Here is a 16,118-nt window from a genome sequence, read left to right as displayed (position 1 = left end):
TCCAGCCTCATCTCCTCCTCTGTGCCTTCTTTGGGTAAAACAAGGGGCTTTTTTGTTTTAGACTGATCAGTGTTTCTCAAACCTGAACTTCCTCTGGACTTTCCTGATTTTTGCCAGGTCTGCTCTGTATTACTATTTATGTATTATTTTCCCCCAAATGGCTCATATTTTAAATTTAGGTTTATCTAAAGGAAACACTACTACATAGAAAACGCATGTTATTTGGCATAAGAACATAATCATAACCATAAATCCTACAAGCACCAAGTGGTCTTGCGAAAGCAGGGTATACGATCTACCAAGGCTGTTTTCCTGCTGGAAGAGGTGTTTAGAGCGACAGTGGTGTTGAACACACACCAGCATAGGACTGGGGCTTTCTCCTGGACACCATCAGGACAGACAGAGAACTGTGAACTGAGATCATTTGGGATCTTGGGATTCTGAGCCTCGTGTCTGTCTGGAGACCTGTCCATGGTCCATGGACCAGGTCCCAGGGAACACCGGTTAGAGGCTCCAAAGCTCCCTTTTAGTTTTTTTTTTTTTTTTAAAGATTTTATTTATTTATTTGACAGAGAGAAATCACAAGTAGACGGAGAGGCAGGCAGAGAGAGAGAGAGAGAGAGAGAGAAGCAGGCTCCCTGCTGAGCAGAGAGCCCGATGCGGGACTCGATCCAAGGACCCTGAGATCATGACCTGAGCTGAAGGCAGCGGCTTAACCCACTGAGCCACCCAGGCTCCCTCCCTTTTAGTTTTGTTTCTTAAGAGGGCCCTTGAGTCCTGAGAACGATTTCAGGATGATGACAGGAGGGAGGAGCATGAGAAAGGCCAAGGTGTGGGACAGTGTGGCTTGCCTGGGTAGGAGGAGAGGGTGGCGAGGCCAAAGTGGGAGAGCCCTCAGACACCAGCCCTGGCTTCATCTTTATCCTGAAGGCAAGGAAGCTGTGGCGGGTTTGAGGCCAGGGGTGAGGTAGGTCAGATTTGTGTATTAGAAAGAACGAGAATACCTTGAAGAACAGCTGGGGGCAGACTGCAGACAGGGATACTAGGGGAGTCTGGCCTCTCCTCCCCAGCCAAGCTCTAGAGTCTTTTTCTCCAGGAATCCTTCCCAGACCACTGTTCTCGTGGTCCCATCTGTGCTCTGCGTCTATGGTTAGGATTATCTGCCTCAAGTGCAGTCTGGCTTCTCTAACTCCCTGACCAGACCCGGGGCTGCTCAGGGCCTCATTGCTCACCTTGGGGGCCAGCAGGTAAATAAAGGCAGGAATGGGGAAGGAGCGATTGAGGAAGTGGGGGACACCTGGACCCAAGCCTCTGCCCTGGCCTTGGCAGCAATGTCCCCTGCCCCCAGAAAGGTGGCCAGGGTACCGAGAGGGGAGCCTGGCTGAGGGTGGCCCCGCCTGAACGCAGCTGACCTGGCCAGCAGGGATCCAGATGCAGAGTCCAGTGCTCTCCTGTCCCTGCTCCAGCAGCACGGTCCTCCCAGCGCTCTGGTGACCTCCCGGCCCTACCCCCAGCCTGGGTCCAGTCTCAGCCCACCGCTCTCTCTCCCCCAGGACTACGGGCTGCTGCAGCTGGAGGAGGGCGCGTCCGGGCACAGCTTCCGCGCTGTGCTCTGTGTCATGCTGCTGCTGTGCTACCACACCTTCCTCACCTTTGTGCTCGGTAGGAGTGCCCTCGTGGGGGTGGCGGGGAGACAGCCAGAAGGGGGCATCTAGGGTGTGGTTGGCTCTCAGGGCAGGGGACTAGAGGGCAAGGAGCTGCAGACCCTGCTCGGGCCCCCAGGACTGGGGGTGGGGCTCTGAAGCCAGAACCAACGGAGCTGCGTCAGCAGTGTTGTGGCCTGGCCTGCCGACCGTTCACTTCCTCACAATGTGACCAGGTTCCAGCCTCAGTTTTCTCTTCTGTGAAATGGGGTGGTCATGCCCACCTTGTAGAGGGTGTGAGGGCCCTGTAGGGGTCCCTGGGGGTTGTGGGTACCACTGAGGTGGGCATGGGCTCTTGGTTATTGAGCCTGGCTGGTGTGCCGGGCTGATGTCAGCACCATCTTATTTAATCCTCACATCACCCTGGAGGTAGAAGAATTACCCCCATTTCACAGAGAGGGAAGAGGAGGCCCCAGGAAGCCTCTGGTAGATTGCTGGGGGGATTCCAAGAGCCGGTGATGGTGATATGTGCTGTCCCTTCGCCTCCTTCAGGTACCGGGAATGTCAACATTGAGGAAGCAGAGAAGCTCTTGAAGCCCTACCTGAAGCGATACCCTAAGGTGGGCCCCCCCTGCCCACCTGCTGGCACCAGCCCCTGCCCATGTGTGCCCTGCGTGCCCACACAGATCTGTGTGCGTGTCATTGCAGGGGGCCATCTTCCTGTTCTTCGCTGGGCGGATTGAAGCCATAAAAGGCAATGTTGACACAGTGAGTAAGGGAGGGGACTGAGCCAGTGCTGGTGACCCCTTGTGGTCTCCCAGACCAGTGGGTGGACTCTGGGAGGAGGGATCTAAGAGAGAACCAACAAGAGAGCAGGGGTGGGAGAAGCAATTTGGAATGGGACAGCCTGGGAAGATGAGGGAGGAGGTGGCATTCGCGGTGAGGAAGACCTGACGGGGAGATGCAGGACTGTAGCATTCCTGCACCCGGAGGTCCTTTGGTGAGCTGGGGTGGGAAGCCCCGCTTACTCAGGGCATGGTGACAGGCATTGCAAGTGGAGCAGCAGTGCCAGGGTGTGAAGTGGGCACCGTGATGACCTGGCTGGGAGTCTCCGTAGATGGGAGGGAGCCATCGAAGGGGTTCGAGAGAGGAGGGACACGGGTCTGGCTGAGTCCCCAGGAGGGACTGTACAATGTAGAGTTCTGGGGTCTCCATCTGGCCTTGGCTGTGATTCCTCAAGCACCAAGACAGATGCCCCGGGTCCAGGTCCTTTCGTGGGAGCTACTGGAAACTTTGGAGTTTCCTGTGAGGCACAATGTATCACTTTCATATTAATACTTTCCACTGCCTCCTGTCCTTCCATTACAGCTCCATCCCATCCTTTCATTCTGTGTAGGAAGACTAGAGTCCCAGGGAGGGGCAGTAACTGGGCCCAAGCTCATCCTATAAGACTTAGTCAATAGAACCAGGCCTGGAGCCCAGAACTCCTGCCTGCTCTCCTTCCCTGAGCCTGGCACAGGGCTGGACCACTGTGCGCTGGAGGAGGCTGGGCTTGCTATGGAATGGGGCAGGGTGGTGGGACCATGAGGCTGACCAGCAGGTGCCCGCAGGCCATCCAGCGGTTCGAGGAGTGCTGTGAGGCCCAGCAGCACTGGAAGCAGTTCCACCACATGTGCTACTGGGAGCTGATGTGGTGCTTCACCTACAAGGGCCAGTGGAAGATGGCCTACTTCTATGCCGACCTGCTCAGCAAGGAGAACTCCTGGTCCAAGGTGGGCTGACACCAGGTGCTGGGGCTCTTGGGGGACCAGGCCAACCCCGTCTGGCCATGAGGCCCCGAGACCCAGGGCCAAACCCTTGACTGAAAGCCTGTTTCAGCTGGAATTTAACAGAACCATAAGTTCTAAGAGGACTCAGGGTTGGTAGGAACTAAAGACTGTGAGGAGCAGATAAAGTTTAGAACTACAGTGTCAGTCAAGATTTTTTAGTCACAAGGGACAGAAGCATGGCCCAACTGTCTAGGTGAGCGCTGTCTAAGAGAACATTCTGTTATGGTAGAAGTAGCCCCCAGCTACATGGGCACATTGTGTTAGTGCAAACTGGGTGCTTTCAATTTTATTTAATTTTAATTCAAATTTAAACTTAAAAAGTCATTTGGGGGTCAGTGGCCACTAAATATGGACTATGCAGGTTGAAAACACAAAAGGCTCTTTGGTTCATAGAACTGAAAATTCTAGACACAAATGATTTCAGGTAGGGCTGGATCCAGGAATTCAAATTATGTCACCTGGGCTTGACATTTTTCCATCTGTGGCTATACTCAGCCCTTTGACATCTTTACTGTGCAGGAGGGCTTTCTCCTTGTGACAGGGTGGCTATGGACTGCCTGACCCTAACTCACATCTTCCCTTTGGTTTCAACCATAGTCCCACAGTCGAGGTTCACTGGTCTGGCATAGATCACATGTCAGTGCTTGGAAACAGGAGTGGGAAGACTCCTTATGGATCAAGAATAGGAGAGGCGTGGTTCTCCAGAAAAAAATAAGGTCCCCAGAAAAAGTTTTGGTTAGTGGGAGGAGGCATTAAAGAGATGCTATAAAGGCAAAATAAGGCACCGCACATGCCCACAGTGAGTGAAAACTTATGACATTATGGTAAGTGGTAAAACAAGTATTAGCCGTTATCATCACAGTAATGATAGCAGAGAATGCTGAACTCAGACTCTTAGAATCACAGAGATTATCAGAGAGCATCCAGTTTGGTATTGGCAAATACACAAACCATGTGTCTCAATGACCTGAAATCCTGATTTCTCATCCCTCCCCTACCTTTTCAGTACCTCTGCCAAGACAAAGCTGAAAGGGAATTCTTTGGGTCTGGGGCAGGCGGGGCTGGAGGAGGGGGCAGCCCAGCACTTGCTGTTTCTCTGTAGCACACCCGATGAGGTAGGAGTAACCTCCACTGGGTGCACAGGGACATGGAGGCCAAGAGAAGGTATGTGACTTCCCTGGCCCACAGAGCTGCTGGTGACAGACACTGGATTTGAAGACAGCTCGGTGTGACTCAAAGGCCTTTGCTTTTCCCTTGTTCCTTAAGTCCCACCTAGGAGGCCCCTCTTGCCCTGAGACCACCTTGCTGTTGAAGGTGCTTCCTCAGACCCAGTCCCTGTGGGCCTGGCATTCATTCTGCATCACCTCCCACCACTAACAGGAACACAACCTCAGGGAACCTTGTTGAACTAAAGTGACCTAGAAGTTTCCTGTGGAGGGAGGCAGGCAGCTGGGTTCACATACACAGGGAAGAAGAGGCCTGGGGTGGCCTCGCAGCTGCTGGGAGGAGCTGAGGGAAGGCCAGGCCTCCCAGGTGTCAGGAAGTCTGGCTGTGAGTCAGCTCCATTGCCAGCTCACTGACTTTGAGGTGGTCAGCCCCCTCTCTCTGTAGTGCTTTCCTCAGAAGTGTTTTCTGTGAAAGTGGGGTTTGTAGCACCTTGAATTCTGGGGCCTCATTCATTCCTAATTGTAGCACTTGGCCACCAGAATCCACCAACTTCCAGCTCTAGGGACTTAGGGGACACATCATCCCCTCTGCTCAGCATCCCTCTTTGCCTGGATTGTGCCAAGTCATCCATGTGAAGCCTTTGCATTTCTCCCAGTGCTTGCTGCTTGAGATGGCCACACACATAGTGGGGACAGTGCTGTGCTGAGCATCGTAGTGGGGGAACCTAAGGGGAGCTCAGAGGCAGCCCTGAGCAGCCCAGCCAGGAAGACAGAGGAGGATTTAGGGTGGCAGAATGGAGGAAGTGGAAGGATACTCCAAGTGAGGAGAGCAGCAAGGACAGAGGCTCAGGGTGTTGTGTTCTGTGTCACTGGTGAAGGGCTTTGTAGGTGGGAGTGCAGGAGTACTGTGGAGGGTCCTTCCCAAGTCACTCTGTAAGCTTCTTGAGGACAAAGGACTGTCTGTTTACACAGAGCCTGGTGGAGTTATCCAGCAAAATAAATGTGTGAAATCATTGGGCAATCAGGCAAGCCTGGGGAGACAGGACTCCCACCCAGGGAGGTGGCTGTTTTCTGTCCATGTGGCCCGATAGCATCCCTTGCAACTTGGATGTCTGTGGGTCTCAGAACTCTAGGTCACTGCATCCATCCTAACTTCTGGTGACTCAATAAGGGTAAGTTGTTTGGGGGTGGCTGAGGGATACCAGAAGGCTCTTACAGGAGGCCCACAGATGAGCCTGATGAGGAGGGACAATGACATCCCAGGCAAAGGGACGGCACAGGTGAAGGCCTGGGAGTTTAAGGACTGATGGGGGAGAAATGGCAGAAGAGGGGTCAGAAAAGCAGGTCACAAAGTGCCTTGAAGGGGGTGTTTGGGCTTCAGCCTGACAGTGGGAGGTCGCCTCATGTTTGTGGCTTAGATCTGTGCACTAAGAAGTCCCTCCTGCATTTGTTGGGCACCCCATGTGCCAGGTCCCGAGGACACCCAGCAGTGAACAAAGACCCTTCCATATTTTAGTGGGAAGAGGGATAAGAAACACACAAATAGGTGTACAGTATAATATAATGTCAGGCTGGTATATGCAGTAAAGAAAAGTCAGGCAAGGCCTGTCCGAGAAGACACCGGAATGAAGTCTGGGAGCAAGCCATATGGATTTCTTAATGAAGAGTGTTCCAGGCAAAGGACACTGGAGATACAAGGTTGGGGAGAGGGAAGCTGAGTGCATCTCCTGTATTCGGGGAACAGCCCAGAGACGAGTGTAGCTAGAGTGATGTGAGTGAAGGGGAACAACATGAAGTTGGAGAGGGAACTGGGGGAGGAAACGGTGTAGGGACTTACAGTCCATTACAGGGAGTCTGGATTTTATCCTAAGCATGATGGGATATCAAGATTTCAAAGAGGAATTAATATGACCTGACTTTAAAAAGATCAGAGTGAGGTGCCTGGGTGGCTCATTTGGTCAAACATCTGACTCTTGACTTTAGCTCAGGTAACCATCTCAGGGTCATGGGATTGAGCCACATGTCAGGCTCCACTCTCAGTATGGAGTCTGCTTGTCCTCCCTCTGCCCCTTCCCCACTCATGCTCTCTCTCTGTTAAATAAAATAATTAAATCAAAAACAGACTGGCAGTGGTGTGGAAATGGCTTGCAGGGACAGGGATGAGAGCAAGGAGATGGATTAGGAGACCATATGGACAAGGGCAGGAGAAAGACATCCCTGATGTCCTGGAGTGAGGGCAATGTGGGGTGGATGCTGGTGCAGAGAATGAGAGCAAGGCCACTGGGATTCCAGAGCTATAGAGGAGGTAAGATCATGCTGACTTGCTGACTTAGTGCCAGGTAGAGAGGGAGAAGGTAAGGGTGACACCAGGAGGTTAAAGAGTGGGGATATTCTCCTCACCACCCCTGCTTCCTCATTTTGTGAAGGGCAGATGTGAAGAGTGGAACTGGGAGTAACCCTGAGCTTCAGCCTGAGAGGGGCCCCAGGTGGAAGCTGCTTTCTGACTTTTCCTGAGAATCCACGACGTTTTGCTCTCTTTCCTTCTCCACCCCCTGTACTTTTTTGGGGGCCACTTGCAGGTACTTCTCCATAGTCCCCGGTGGCAGGAGCTGAGGTTCAAGGCTTGGCCACTGGGGGGCAGGATAGAGCCAGGTTTCTCGAGTGTTGGACTCCCGGGGAACGGGAGTAGATTTCAGGGATGTACCTTTGGGATGGGGATGGGGGTCTCTGCACAGCGGCACTTCCCTGTCAGGGCTGGCTGTGGATCCACTGGGCAAGGCCCTGGAAGCGCACAAAACTGGGGACACTTCCAGCTCTGCCCCAGAAGCTCTGCAGTCCCAGGAAGCAGAGGCCAGGTACAGATTCCTTTCTGGCATTGTCTTTGGGATCAATTGAGGTGAGGTATGTATACAGTGCCTGACACACAGGAAGGCAGTTATACACAGGGACCCTGACTCACTCTTCTGGCCTCCCACCTGTTTATACATTCCATACTTTATGCTGCCTATTTGTTGCCTTCTTAATGACACATCTCGGTCCCTACCTGGCTTTGCTCAGGCTGTTTGCCTTGTCTAGAAAGTTCTTTCTCAGGTCTCTGAATCTTCCCATTGGCTCTCAGGGGTCCAGTCTGAAGGAATTGCTTCTCAGAAGCCCTTACTGCCCTTTGTGTGTCCATCACACCCACTTGTTGCTGGAGTCCTTCCCTTTGCTGCATCAGAGAAGGGAGGGAAGCAGCTTTGATGTGGGCATCTCCTGGACTTGGCTCCCAGTTCAAGTCCCCAAGGCGCTTCAGCTTCCTCACCCTCAGTTTCTCCCCTGGGGCTTGGCAATGGAGGTATATGAAGGGGGGCTGATTACCTCTCACTCTTGCTCTGCCTTGCACAGGCCACCTACATCTACATGAAGGCCGCCTACCTCAGCATGTTTGGAAAGGAGGATTACAAGCCGTTCGGGGATGATGAAGTGGAGTTGTTTAGGTGGGTCCTAGGTCTCAGCCACATCTGCCCACAGCCACCCTGAGCTGTGGGTGGCGGGCTTCTTAACTCCCCTCCCCTGGCTCTGAGCTCCCTGATGCTCCCCCGGGATCACCCCATGTGCCTCCTTCCCTTGCACCACCACCACTTCCAGCTGCTGCTTGTTCCAGCCCTTTGAATCTGTTCAGAGGCGCCCCCCCCCACCCCCTGCCCCCCGCCCCAAGAAAGTGGTTTTGTCAACATCCTTTCCACTGAGCCGCCTTCTTCTGGTCAGTAGGATAGATGTGGACACTGAGGTTCAGAGAGGCCCCTTCTGCTGAGTTAGACTGCTATTCTCAAGCTCAGTAGAGGACCAAAATGTGGGAATCAAACAGGATCAAATCCAGCCTCTGCTGTTTCTTAGCTATAGCACTGTGAACAATTTCAGCAGCTATAAAATGGGAATAACCACTTCTGCTTTGCAGGGTTGTTTTGTGAATCAAATAGAAACTATGTTGAAGAGCCTGGTGAGGGGCCTGGAACCACTAAATTGCAGCTGTTTTTCTTGTTATCTCTGCTGCTGTTTGCCTTCCACAAAGGGTCTAGAGCAGGGCTCAGCCTCAGCAGGCTGAGGAAGGAGCCTCGGGCCTTCTTCCAGTCAGGGGTGAGGGCTGACCCCAACTTGGAGACCTGGGAGTGGTGGTAACCTGAGCTTCCTGCTAACTGCTGTCACAATGGCAGGGTGTTTATATTTACCAAGTGCCTCCACTTCTCCATCTCATAGCTCTTCCAGAAAGTCTGGGAAGGTAAGTATCTGTGGGGGAGGAAGGATCATTTTCCTTCCATATTTTTAGGATCTTGGTTAGAAACTGGCTGAGATATTCCCCCTACTCCTAAGAATAAAAGATTAACAGGAGAAAAATAAACCAGAGTTTAATAACATGTGTATCTTGTTTACATGGGAGAGACCCAGGAAAAGAGTTACTGAAATGGCCCAAGCCATCACCTTAAACATCATCCCCAGCTAAAGATAACAGAAGATGTTGGGAGGGTGGGGAGCCAATTCTGGGAGGTTTTCAGGCAAAGCAAAGTAAAGGAGGATAAGGTAGTCCTGCAGATCAAGTCCGCCTTCTCCTTTAAGAGTTTCTAGGGCTTTAAAAAAAAAAAAAAGTTTCTAGGGCTTATCATTATCCTCTTCCAGGTAGAAGAGAAGCCCTTATAAATGGAAAATCTCTCTTATAAATATAATTGTCTCTTACGAAAGGGCAGCTGCTACTAGGTTTTCAGAGCTTTTCCTGTATCTGCTATTTCTTAGCCTAAAATAGTCCTTGTGCCAAAGAGCCATATTTTGGGGTGACAAATTCTGCTCCCCTTCATATACTATCTCAAATTCAGAGATGAAAAAACGGGGGCCCATAGAGGTTCCACAGTGAATAAGCGGGGGGAGGTGTTTGGCAGGGAAATTCTCAACTTGATCCAGCTGGATAGCTCAGGCTGAGGGTCACAACCACACCCAGCAACTGTGGCAGAAATTGGGAGGGTGGGAATGGAGCTGGGTGGGTGAGGCCCCAGATGTGGAGGCTTGCCTAGATACACACATGTTACTCTGCCCTTGGAAACAGCTAAGGAGGCCGCAACTCACGTGGCAAGTTCATTAAAGTTTGAGCTGTGTGGTTGTGGGCAGGTCTTTCCCTTTCTGTGGGTGTTAATCTCCCCTGTGAAACTGGGGTCAGACTTCTGCTGGGCCTTCTGGAAATGAGGCCCAAGAGTGGAAGCAAGACAACTAGCAAAGCAGGCCTGGGGCGTTTGCTGACATTCTCACCTCTGCCCCCTGGTGTGGAACCCTCTTACCTAGTCTCAGGAAGTGGTCAGGTTTGTGGGCAGGCCCTGTGATAGAAGGCCACAACCCTGGGTTATGAGTCCAACACAGTCCCTCATATAAACTGGGGAAACTGAGGCCCAGAGAGGAGCCAAGCAGACGCTGGGCAGGCTGGAAATTTCAGTCCTCTCTAGCTTTTTCTTCCCCTCATCTCTTTCACAGAGCAGTGCCTGGCCTAAAGCTCAAGATTGCTGGGAAATCTCTACCTACAGAGAAGTTTGCTATCCGGAAGTCCAGACGCTACCTCTCTCCCAAACCGATCTCATTGCCAATCCCTGCTCTGGTGGGTAGGAGGGTCTAGACCGTCCCAGTACTTGTTTGGGACTGTGGGGATTAGCTGAAAGCCAGAGATACTGCTAAAGTCAGGGGAAGTGGTTGGGGGAGAAAGACCATCATGCCTCAGGGCCTGGAAAGGATTTCACAGTTTACCTGGGACTGTGAGGGAAGCATACAAATAGGCCTCACCAGACCCTGCCTGAGGCAGTACTGGTATGGTGGGGGCAGGGAGACAGGTAAGCAGGCTTCGGCTGCCTCAAGGTGAAAGAGTAGGCCCACACCCCTGTGCGCAGGGTAGGGCATCACTCAGCTGTTTGTGTTCCCACCCATCCGTTTCAGTTTATCACAGGATTGTAATGGTTTACTCTGTCCCCCTCACTGGACCAAGTCTCAGGCCTGGGACCATATTATAGTCAACTCTGTAGTAAACAAGCTGACTATGTTACTGGGTGCTGACTGTTCTTTACACCCATTGCCTTATTTGATCCTTACAACAACCCTGAGTATCAGATGCTGGTGGTATCCCCATTTTACAGAAGGGGAAAGGCCTAATAGATAAGTAGAAAGATAAAATTTCTAATACAGAAATTTTACAGTAAGATATAAGTAGAAAGATAAAATAACTTACCTAGGTCACACAGCTAGTGAGTTGAAGAGTTAGAATTTAAACCTAGAATGGTTCTAGAGCCCAGATTCTGAACCACCGGTATGCTAATTCCACGCATGATTTTGACAGGCATCAACTTGAGAAGTTTCTAGCTTGTTAAGAGTCTTTGTTATTCAGATACTAAGGTAGCCAGAAAAGTGGAAAGGGAACTGCTTTTTTCTGGTCCTGGCTCCACTATTCACTGACCATGTGCTTGCCCTTAGATAGGGTTCCCCTTCCCTTAATGGAAAATTAGGAATGATAATTGTCCATTTCATATAGCAGTAATGGGAACTAGCTGATTAACTGTGTTAAATATTTTATGAATCAAAATCATATTTCCCAAACTATAATAGTCTATAAAATGCTATTTATGCCTAAAATAGTTTCTGTGATTAAATATATTTGGGAAAGACTGGCCCAAACAAGGTTTATACACTGTGGACATTTTGGAGCCTTTATATAAAACATATAGGTAAGTTTCCAAGAATAAGCTTGAAGATGATTTTCCCTCTTTAACTAATTTGGCCACAGACCTCTTTTTTTTGAAGGAACATTTGCTAACTTGGGACCATATACACCATTTGAGGAATACTGGTTCTAATCTTAAATTCCCTCCCTATAACAAAGTAACAAGAACCAAAACAATAACATCTTTTTAGAACTTTTTGTATGCAAATCACCTTCACATCTATTGCCTGGGTTCATAGTTTAGGAAATGCTAATGGAATGACTATCAATGAACATTTAGTATTCTGAGATTCCTGGCAGTTGAAGCAAAGAAAGGAATCAGTTTGTGTTGCATAGTTTTCACAATGGTAACTCAAGCCCAGTGCCTTGGGGGAAGAGAAACAGGGTGACAGTCTTAACAGCAACTGGAAATCCCGAAGTGCTTAAATAAATATAGCTCTTCCAATATGGGAGGTCCTGTCAGACTAGCAGGGAGGAGGACTTCCTGGAGAAAGTCCTGTGGATCACAGCCTGGTCCTCAAAGTTTGGGGGGAAGAGTCTGGACACAGAGAGGTTGGGAAAGAGCATGATAACCACCCAAGGAGGCCATGAGCAGAGGAGTAGTTTAAAAACTATGTGCAGCTCCCTGCCATGACCCCTTTGAGCCCATAACTTCATAGGCTGGACTGAAATTTGTCATAAAGGATTAGAGATAGAAGGGCCTTTAGTGATCCTCTGGATCTGCGCTGCCCATTTTACACCTGGGGAAACTGAGGGCCCACTGGGGAGGAAACCTTTGGACTGACTTGCTCCCCTGCCTTCAGGAAATGATGTACATTTGGAATGGCTACGCTGTGATTGGGAAGCAGCCGGAACTCACAGACGGGATACTTGGGATTATCACCAAGGCTGAAGAGATGCTGGAAAAGGGTCCAGGTGACTAATCCCGGCCCTTGAACCTGCCAGGCTGAGTCAGATCATAGATCTTTATAGTTAAAGGTTCCTGCTACTAAAAATGTCCTTCCTTCCTTCTCTATCACGGTTAACAGTCCTTTGGCTTTCTAAGACTGAGCTTCAATGGCAGCTTCTCCAAGCTGTCCCTTGTCCCCAGTTAGGGTCAAAGTCTCCTCTGGGCTCTCCCTTCAAGTCAATCCTGATCTCACTACATTGTCACTGTCTGGGTATCTGTCCTTCCCAGATGTGAGCTTCCTGAAGACAGAGACCATGTGTGAATTGCCTCTCTATCCCCAGGGTCCAGCAGAGTGGGGACTCCATGACTAACTGTTAGAAAAATAAGCCTGTCTTCTTCCCTTATTCTTAGAGAATGAGTACTCAGTGGATGATGAGTGCTTGGTGAAGCTGCTAAAAGGCCTCTGTCTGAAATACCTGGGCCGTGTCCAGGAAGCTGAGGAGAATTTCAGGAGCATCTCTTCCAAGTAAGTGCCTCTGCAGCTGCTCCCACTCCAGGTGGCCTTCTGCTGGGCCCAGGTCTCCTGGGCAGAATTGGCAGGTTCTCTCCTTTCTCACATGCACTCCATAGCTTGACCCTAGCCTGCCCGCATTCACTACACTTGTACCAGTGTCTGTTCTGTGCCAGGATCCTTGCTGGGCACAGATCATTCAGACCTCATTCCCTGGGGCCATCAGATTGCCAACTACAGGAGTCCATCCACACTGAAGTTTCAGGTGAATGGTGCCTCGAGTTTGTAATTCAGTTCCACCCTTGAGGGAACTGTTACAGACAGCTATAGGCAACACAATCTGGTATGATCAGGGCTGTGTTACAGGAAAAGTAGGGAGGACAGCAGGTGCTCTGAGGAGGGACTTGAACATAATGCAAGATACCAAGAAAGGTTTTCCAGGGATGCCATTTTAACTGGGAAGTTTATCAGGCAGAGAAAGGAAAGTAGGAATTTTAAGTGGAGTAGGTAGAGCATGTACAAATGCCCAGACACAGGAAAAAGACCTAAGGTTGGGGTTACAGTGATTTGGTCTTTCCCTCCCTGGATGAAGTTAGAGAGGGAAAGGTTACAGATGAAATAAAGGGGGCTAGACTGAAAAGGACCTGGATGTTTTGCTTACAAGGTTGAACTTTATCTTGTAGACAGAAAGATCAGGAAGGTATTGAGCAGGGCAGATTTAGGTTTTAAAAGAGTATCTCTGGGGCAGCATGGAGGGTGGGTCAGAAGGGCCAGTCTAGGGACAGTAGACTTCCTAATTCAGTAAAACATTTAAACTGGACAAAGGGGGTTGGGGACAGAGATGGGCATGGGGTAAAGACATGGGATGAACCGTAAATTGTCAGGGAACTGGGGCCCTAGGTGCAGAGAATGGAAGGCTCTCCTGTGGATCAGAAGCCTTTCTATGGCTATGTAGTGGGAGCCTTCCCCAACTAGGATTCATTATCTGGAAACCCCACCTGAAGGCATGGATTAGATCCTTCTACTCGGGGAAGGCTTGGGAAGATTCTGAAGAATATCTCAGGGGCAGAGCCTGTAAGCCATGTCCTTCTCTGTCCCATAGTGAAAAGAAGATTAAATATGACCACTACTTGATCCCAAACGCCCTGCTGGAGCTGGCCCTACTATTTATGGAGCAAGGCAGAAACGAAGAGGCTGTCAAACTCTTGGAAACTGCCAAGTAAGGCGGGTTAGCATGGTCTGTCCTTTATGTGAGCCCCCCCCCCCCTCAGAAGATCACCTTGGCGGGGGGGAAGGAGCACAGGCAGCAGAGAGGGAGCATGCTGGTAAGGACATTAGGGCAGTCCAGAGGCTGGGCCTGTGTCCCTGGTAACCCAGTTCTCTCCTGGTATAGGGAGGCTTCTTCAATTTGCCGTAAGGACTGGAATCCCAGAAACAGGGAGTGAATTACCCAGGGTCATACCACAAGTTAACTACTGGCCTGGTAGGAAGACCTGGTCTCCTGCCTTCTAGCCCCACAGATTTCTTTCTTAAAATCATTCCCGAAAGCTTGGTGACTCAACAGGAGTTAAGAGTGGCTCCACAGGGTACAATACCAAGGTGAGGGGCTACACATCCTTTCTGTTTCTCTCTACGGGACAAGGCTCAACTCTTTCTTTGGACAGAGTTTTAAGCATCTGAAAATCTTCCTTGGCCTGGTAGTTTCTTACAGTTCAGATTGAAGGAAAAGCACTCCTTAGAGCAGCTTTATATGCCTGATTCTCTGGTCTTTTCCAGGCAAAACTACAAGAATTACTCCATGGAGTCAAGGACACATTTTAGAATCCAGGCAGCTATACTCCAAGCCAAGTCTTCTCTAGAAAATGGCAACAGATCCATGGTCTCATCAGTGTCCTTGTAGTTTTATGCAGCACTCCCAGGCTGGAAGACAGAGACAGCTGGACAGAGCTCCTGAAAACATTTCAAAAAGATCCCCTCCCCCTGCCCTACCTTTGGGGTCCACCGGTGCTCCAGGGATGGCATGACATAGGTATCCATGCAGAAGGGAAGCCGGCATTTTCACCAGTGTGGCCAAGGGCCTTTACCAAGGACAGAGCAGGCAGAGCCCTCTGCCTGCCCTATTACACATACGGGTACTTGTTTTTCACTGTGATGTTTAAGAGAATGTATGAACAGTTTACATTTTCCTTAGAAATATATTAATGGGATCACAGTTGGCTAAAAAAACAAACACCACCACCTGTAAATCTTTGTTTTAACCCACACTGATCTGGAGGTAAACCTATTTATGATACTTTTCAAAATTCAGCAATGTCTCCGCTTCCAGGGCCAGAAGGGCCATCAGGGCTTCTGAGGGTTGGGTGTAGAGGTTGCACACTGACACCCACTACCTTACTTCTTACTCTTCATTTCCACTCCCTTAGTCACTATCCAATTTAAAACAAAATTGAATGGAAATTACTTCACTAAAAAGACACGTGAGTTCTTCCGTAGGAAAAAGAGAAAAAAGTCAATCTTTACCGGTAAGAAATGGGAGTTGCTGCGGCCTTACAGAAGGGGGGCTGTGTGGCCCTTTCTATGCCAAAGCCAAGAAGTTTGTGGGGGAAGGTTCTCAGACACCAGTCCACATCCTCACTGTATGCCACGCTGAAACTAGGAGTAATTTACAAAACAAGATTCTTTTGTACTTCACTATGAGGTACATTTTATTTACTGACAGCATTTTTCTTAGAATGGTTATTCCTGGCCTGTTGTGTGTTTTAGATTTTTCATTTAAGAGAAAGGAGATATTTAAGTAATAAAACATATACTTAAGAGATCATGCAACATTTATTTCAGTAAAATGTGTTGCTTGAATTCTTGGGCAAGGCAGAAAGTCTGATCAGAAGCCATATGGCCCAGGTATGTTTTATTTAGACAACATGATGCCTTAAATGTTTTTAAAATAACATTTAAAAATGGGGAGATTTCACAAATAAATCTGGTTTCTGGACTCTTATTTAAGAAGAAAATCTAATCTGGTGACATTGGGCTCATCCCTATAAGACAATAAGGCAACAATCAGTTGGAACTGGGTAGAGGCTACTCTAAACACTTACATTACCCTTCTGTCCCTAAAAGCATCTGAATTTCCAAACTCTGGGACTGTTACAGTGAAAACTCAGTGGCCAGACACCAAGTTTACCATTCACAGCCTAATGACAGCATACGATTTCCCTGAAGGAAAAAAATCATGTACATAGTAAATATGCATCTGTGAAATGTGATTCCTAAAATACATGAATGCAATTTCTGTAAAGGAAAGAACCACAAACAACTTTTCCAATCTTCCAGCATTGCTGGATTTTTAGCAAACT

General features: G+C 49.4%; 1 protein-coding gene across 3 annotated transcripts in view; it reads left to right on the top strand.

Annotated features, from left to right (window-relative positions):
- Positions 1 to 15,754, top strand: part of TTC39A (tetratricopeptide repeat domain 39A) — a 36,955-nt gene extending 21,201 nt beyond the window's left edge. For all 3 annotated transcript variants that reach the window (XM_044238209.1, XM_044238208.1, XM_044238210.1), the window contains exons 9-18: positions 1,554 to 1,662; positions 2,196 to 2,263; positions 2,352 to 2,411; positions 3,254 to 3,415; positions 8,023 to 8,114; positions 10,132 to 10,252; positions 12,166 to 12,277; positions 12,663 to 12,777; positions 13,865 to 13,981; positions 14,539 to 15,754. In XM_044238209.1, the coding sequence (XP_044094144.1) occupies positions 1,554 to 1,662; positions 2,196 to 2,263; positions 2,352 to 2,411; positions 3,254 to 3,415; positions 8,023 to 8,114; positions 10,132 to 10,252; positions 12,166 to 12,277; positions 12,663 to 12,777; positions 13,865 to 13,981; positions 14,539 to 14,662 (1,080 nt within the window). In that variant the 3' untranslated portion in view covers positions 14,663 to 15,754. The remainder of the gene's footprint in view (positions 1 to 1,553; positions 1,663 to 2,195; positions 2,264 to 2,351; positions 2,412 to 3,253; positions 3,416 to 8,022; positions 8,115 to 10,131; positions 10,253 to 12,165; positions 12,278 to 12,662; positions 12,778 to 13,864; positions 13,982 to 14,538) is intronic.
- Positions 15,755 to 16,118: the final 364 nt, after the last annotated feature.

Source organism: Neovison vison, chromosome 2 (assembly GCF_020171115.1).
Source record: "Neovison vison isolate M4711 chromosome 2, ASM_NN_V1, whole genome shotgun sequence".
In the NCBI taxonomy this organism is placed as follows: Eukaryota; Metazoa; Chordata; class Mammalia; order Carnivora; family Mustelidae; genus Neogale; species Neogale vison.
The sequence above is the reverse complement of the archived record's forward strand: the minus strand, read 5'-3'. Positions and strand labels throughout refer to the sequence as shown.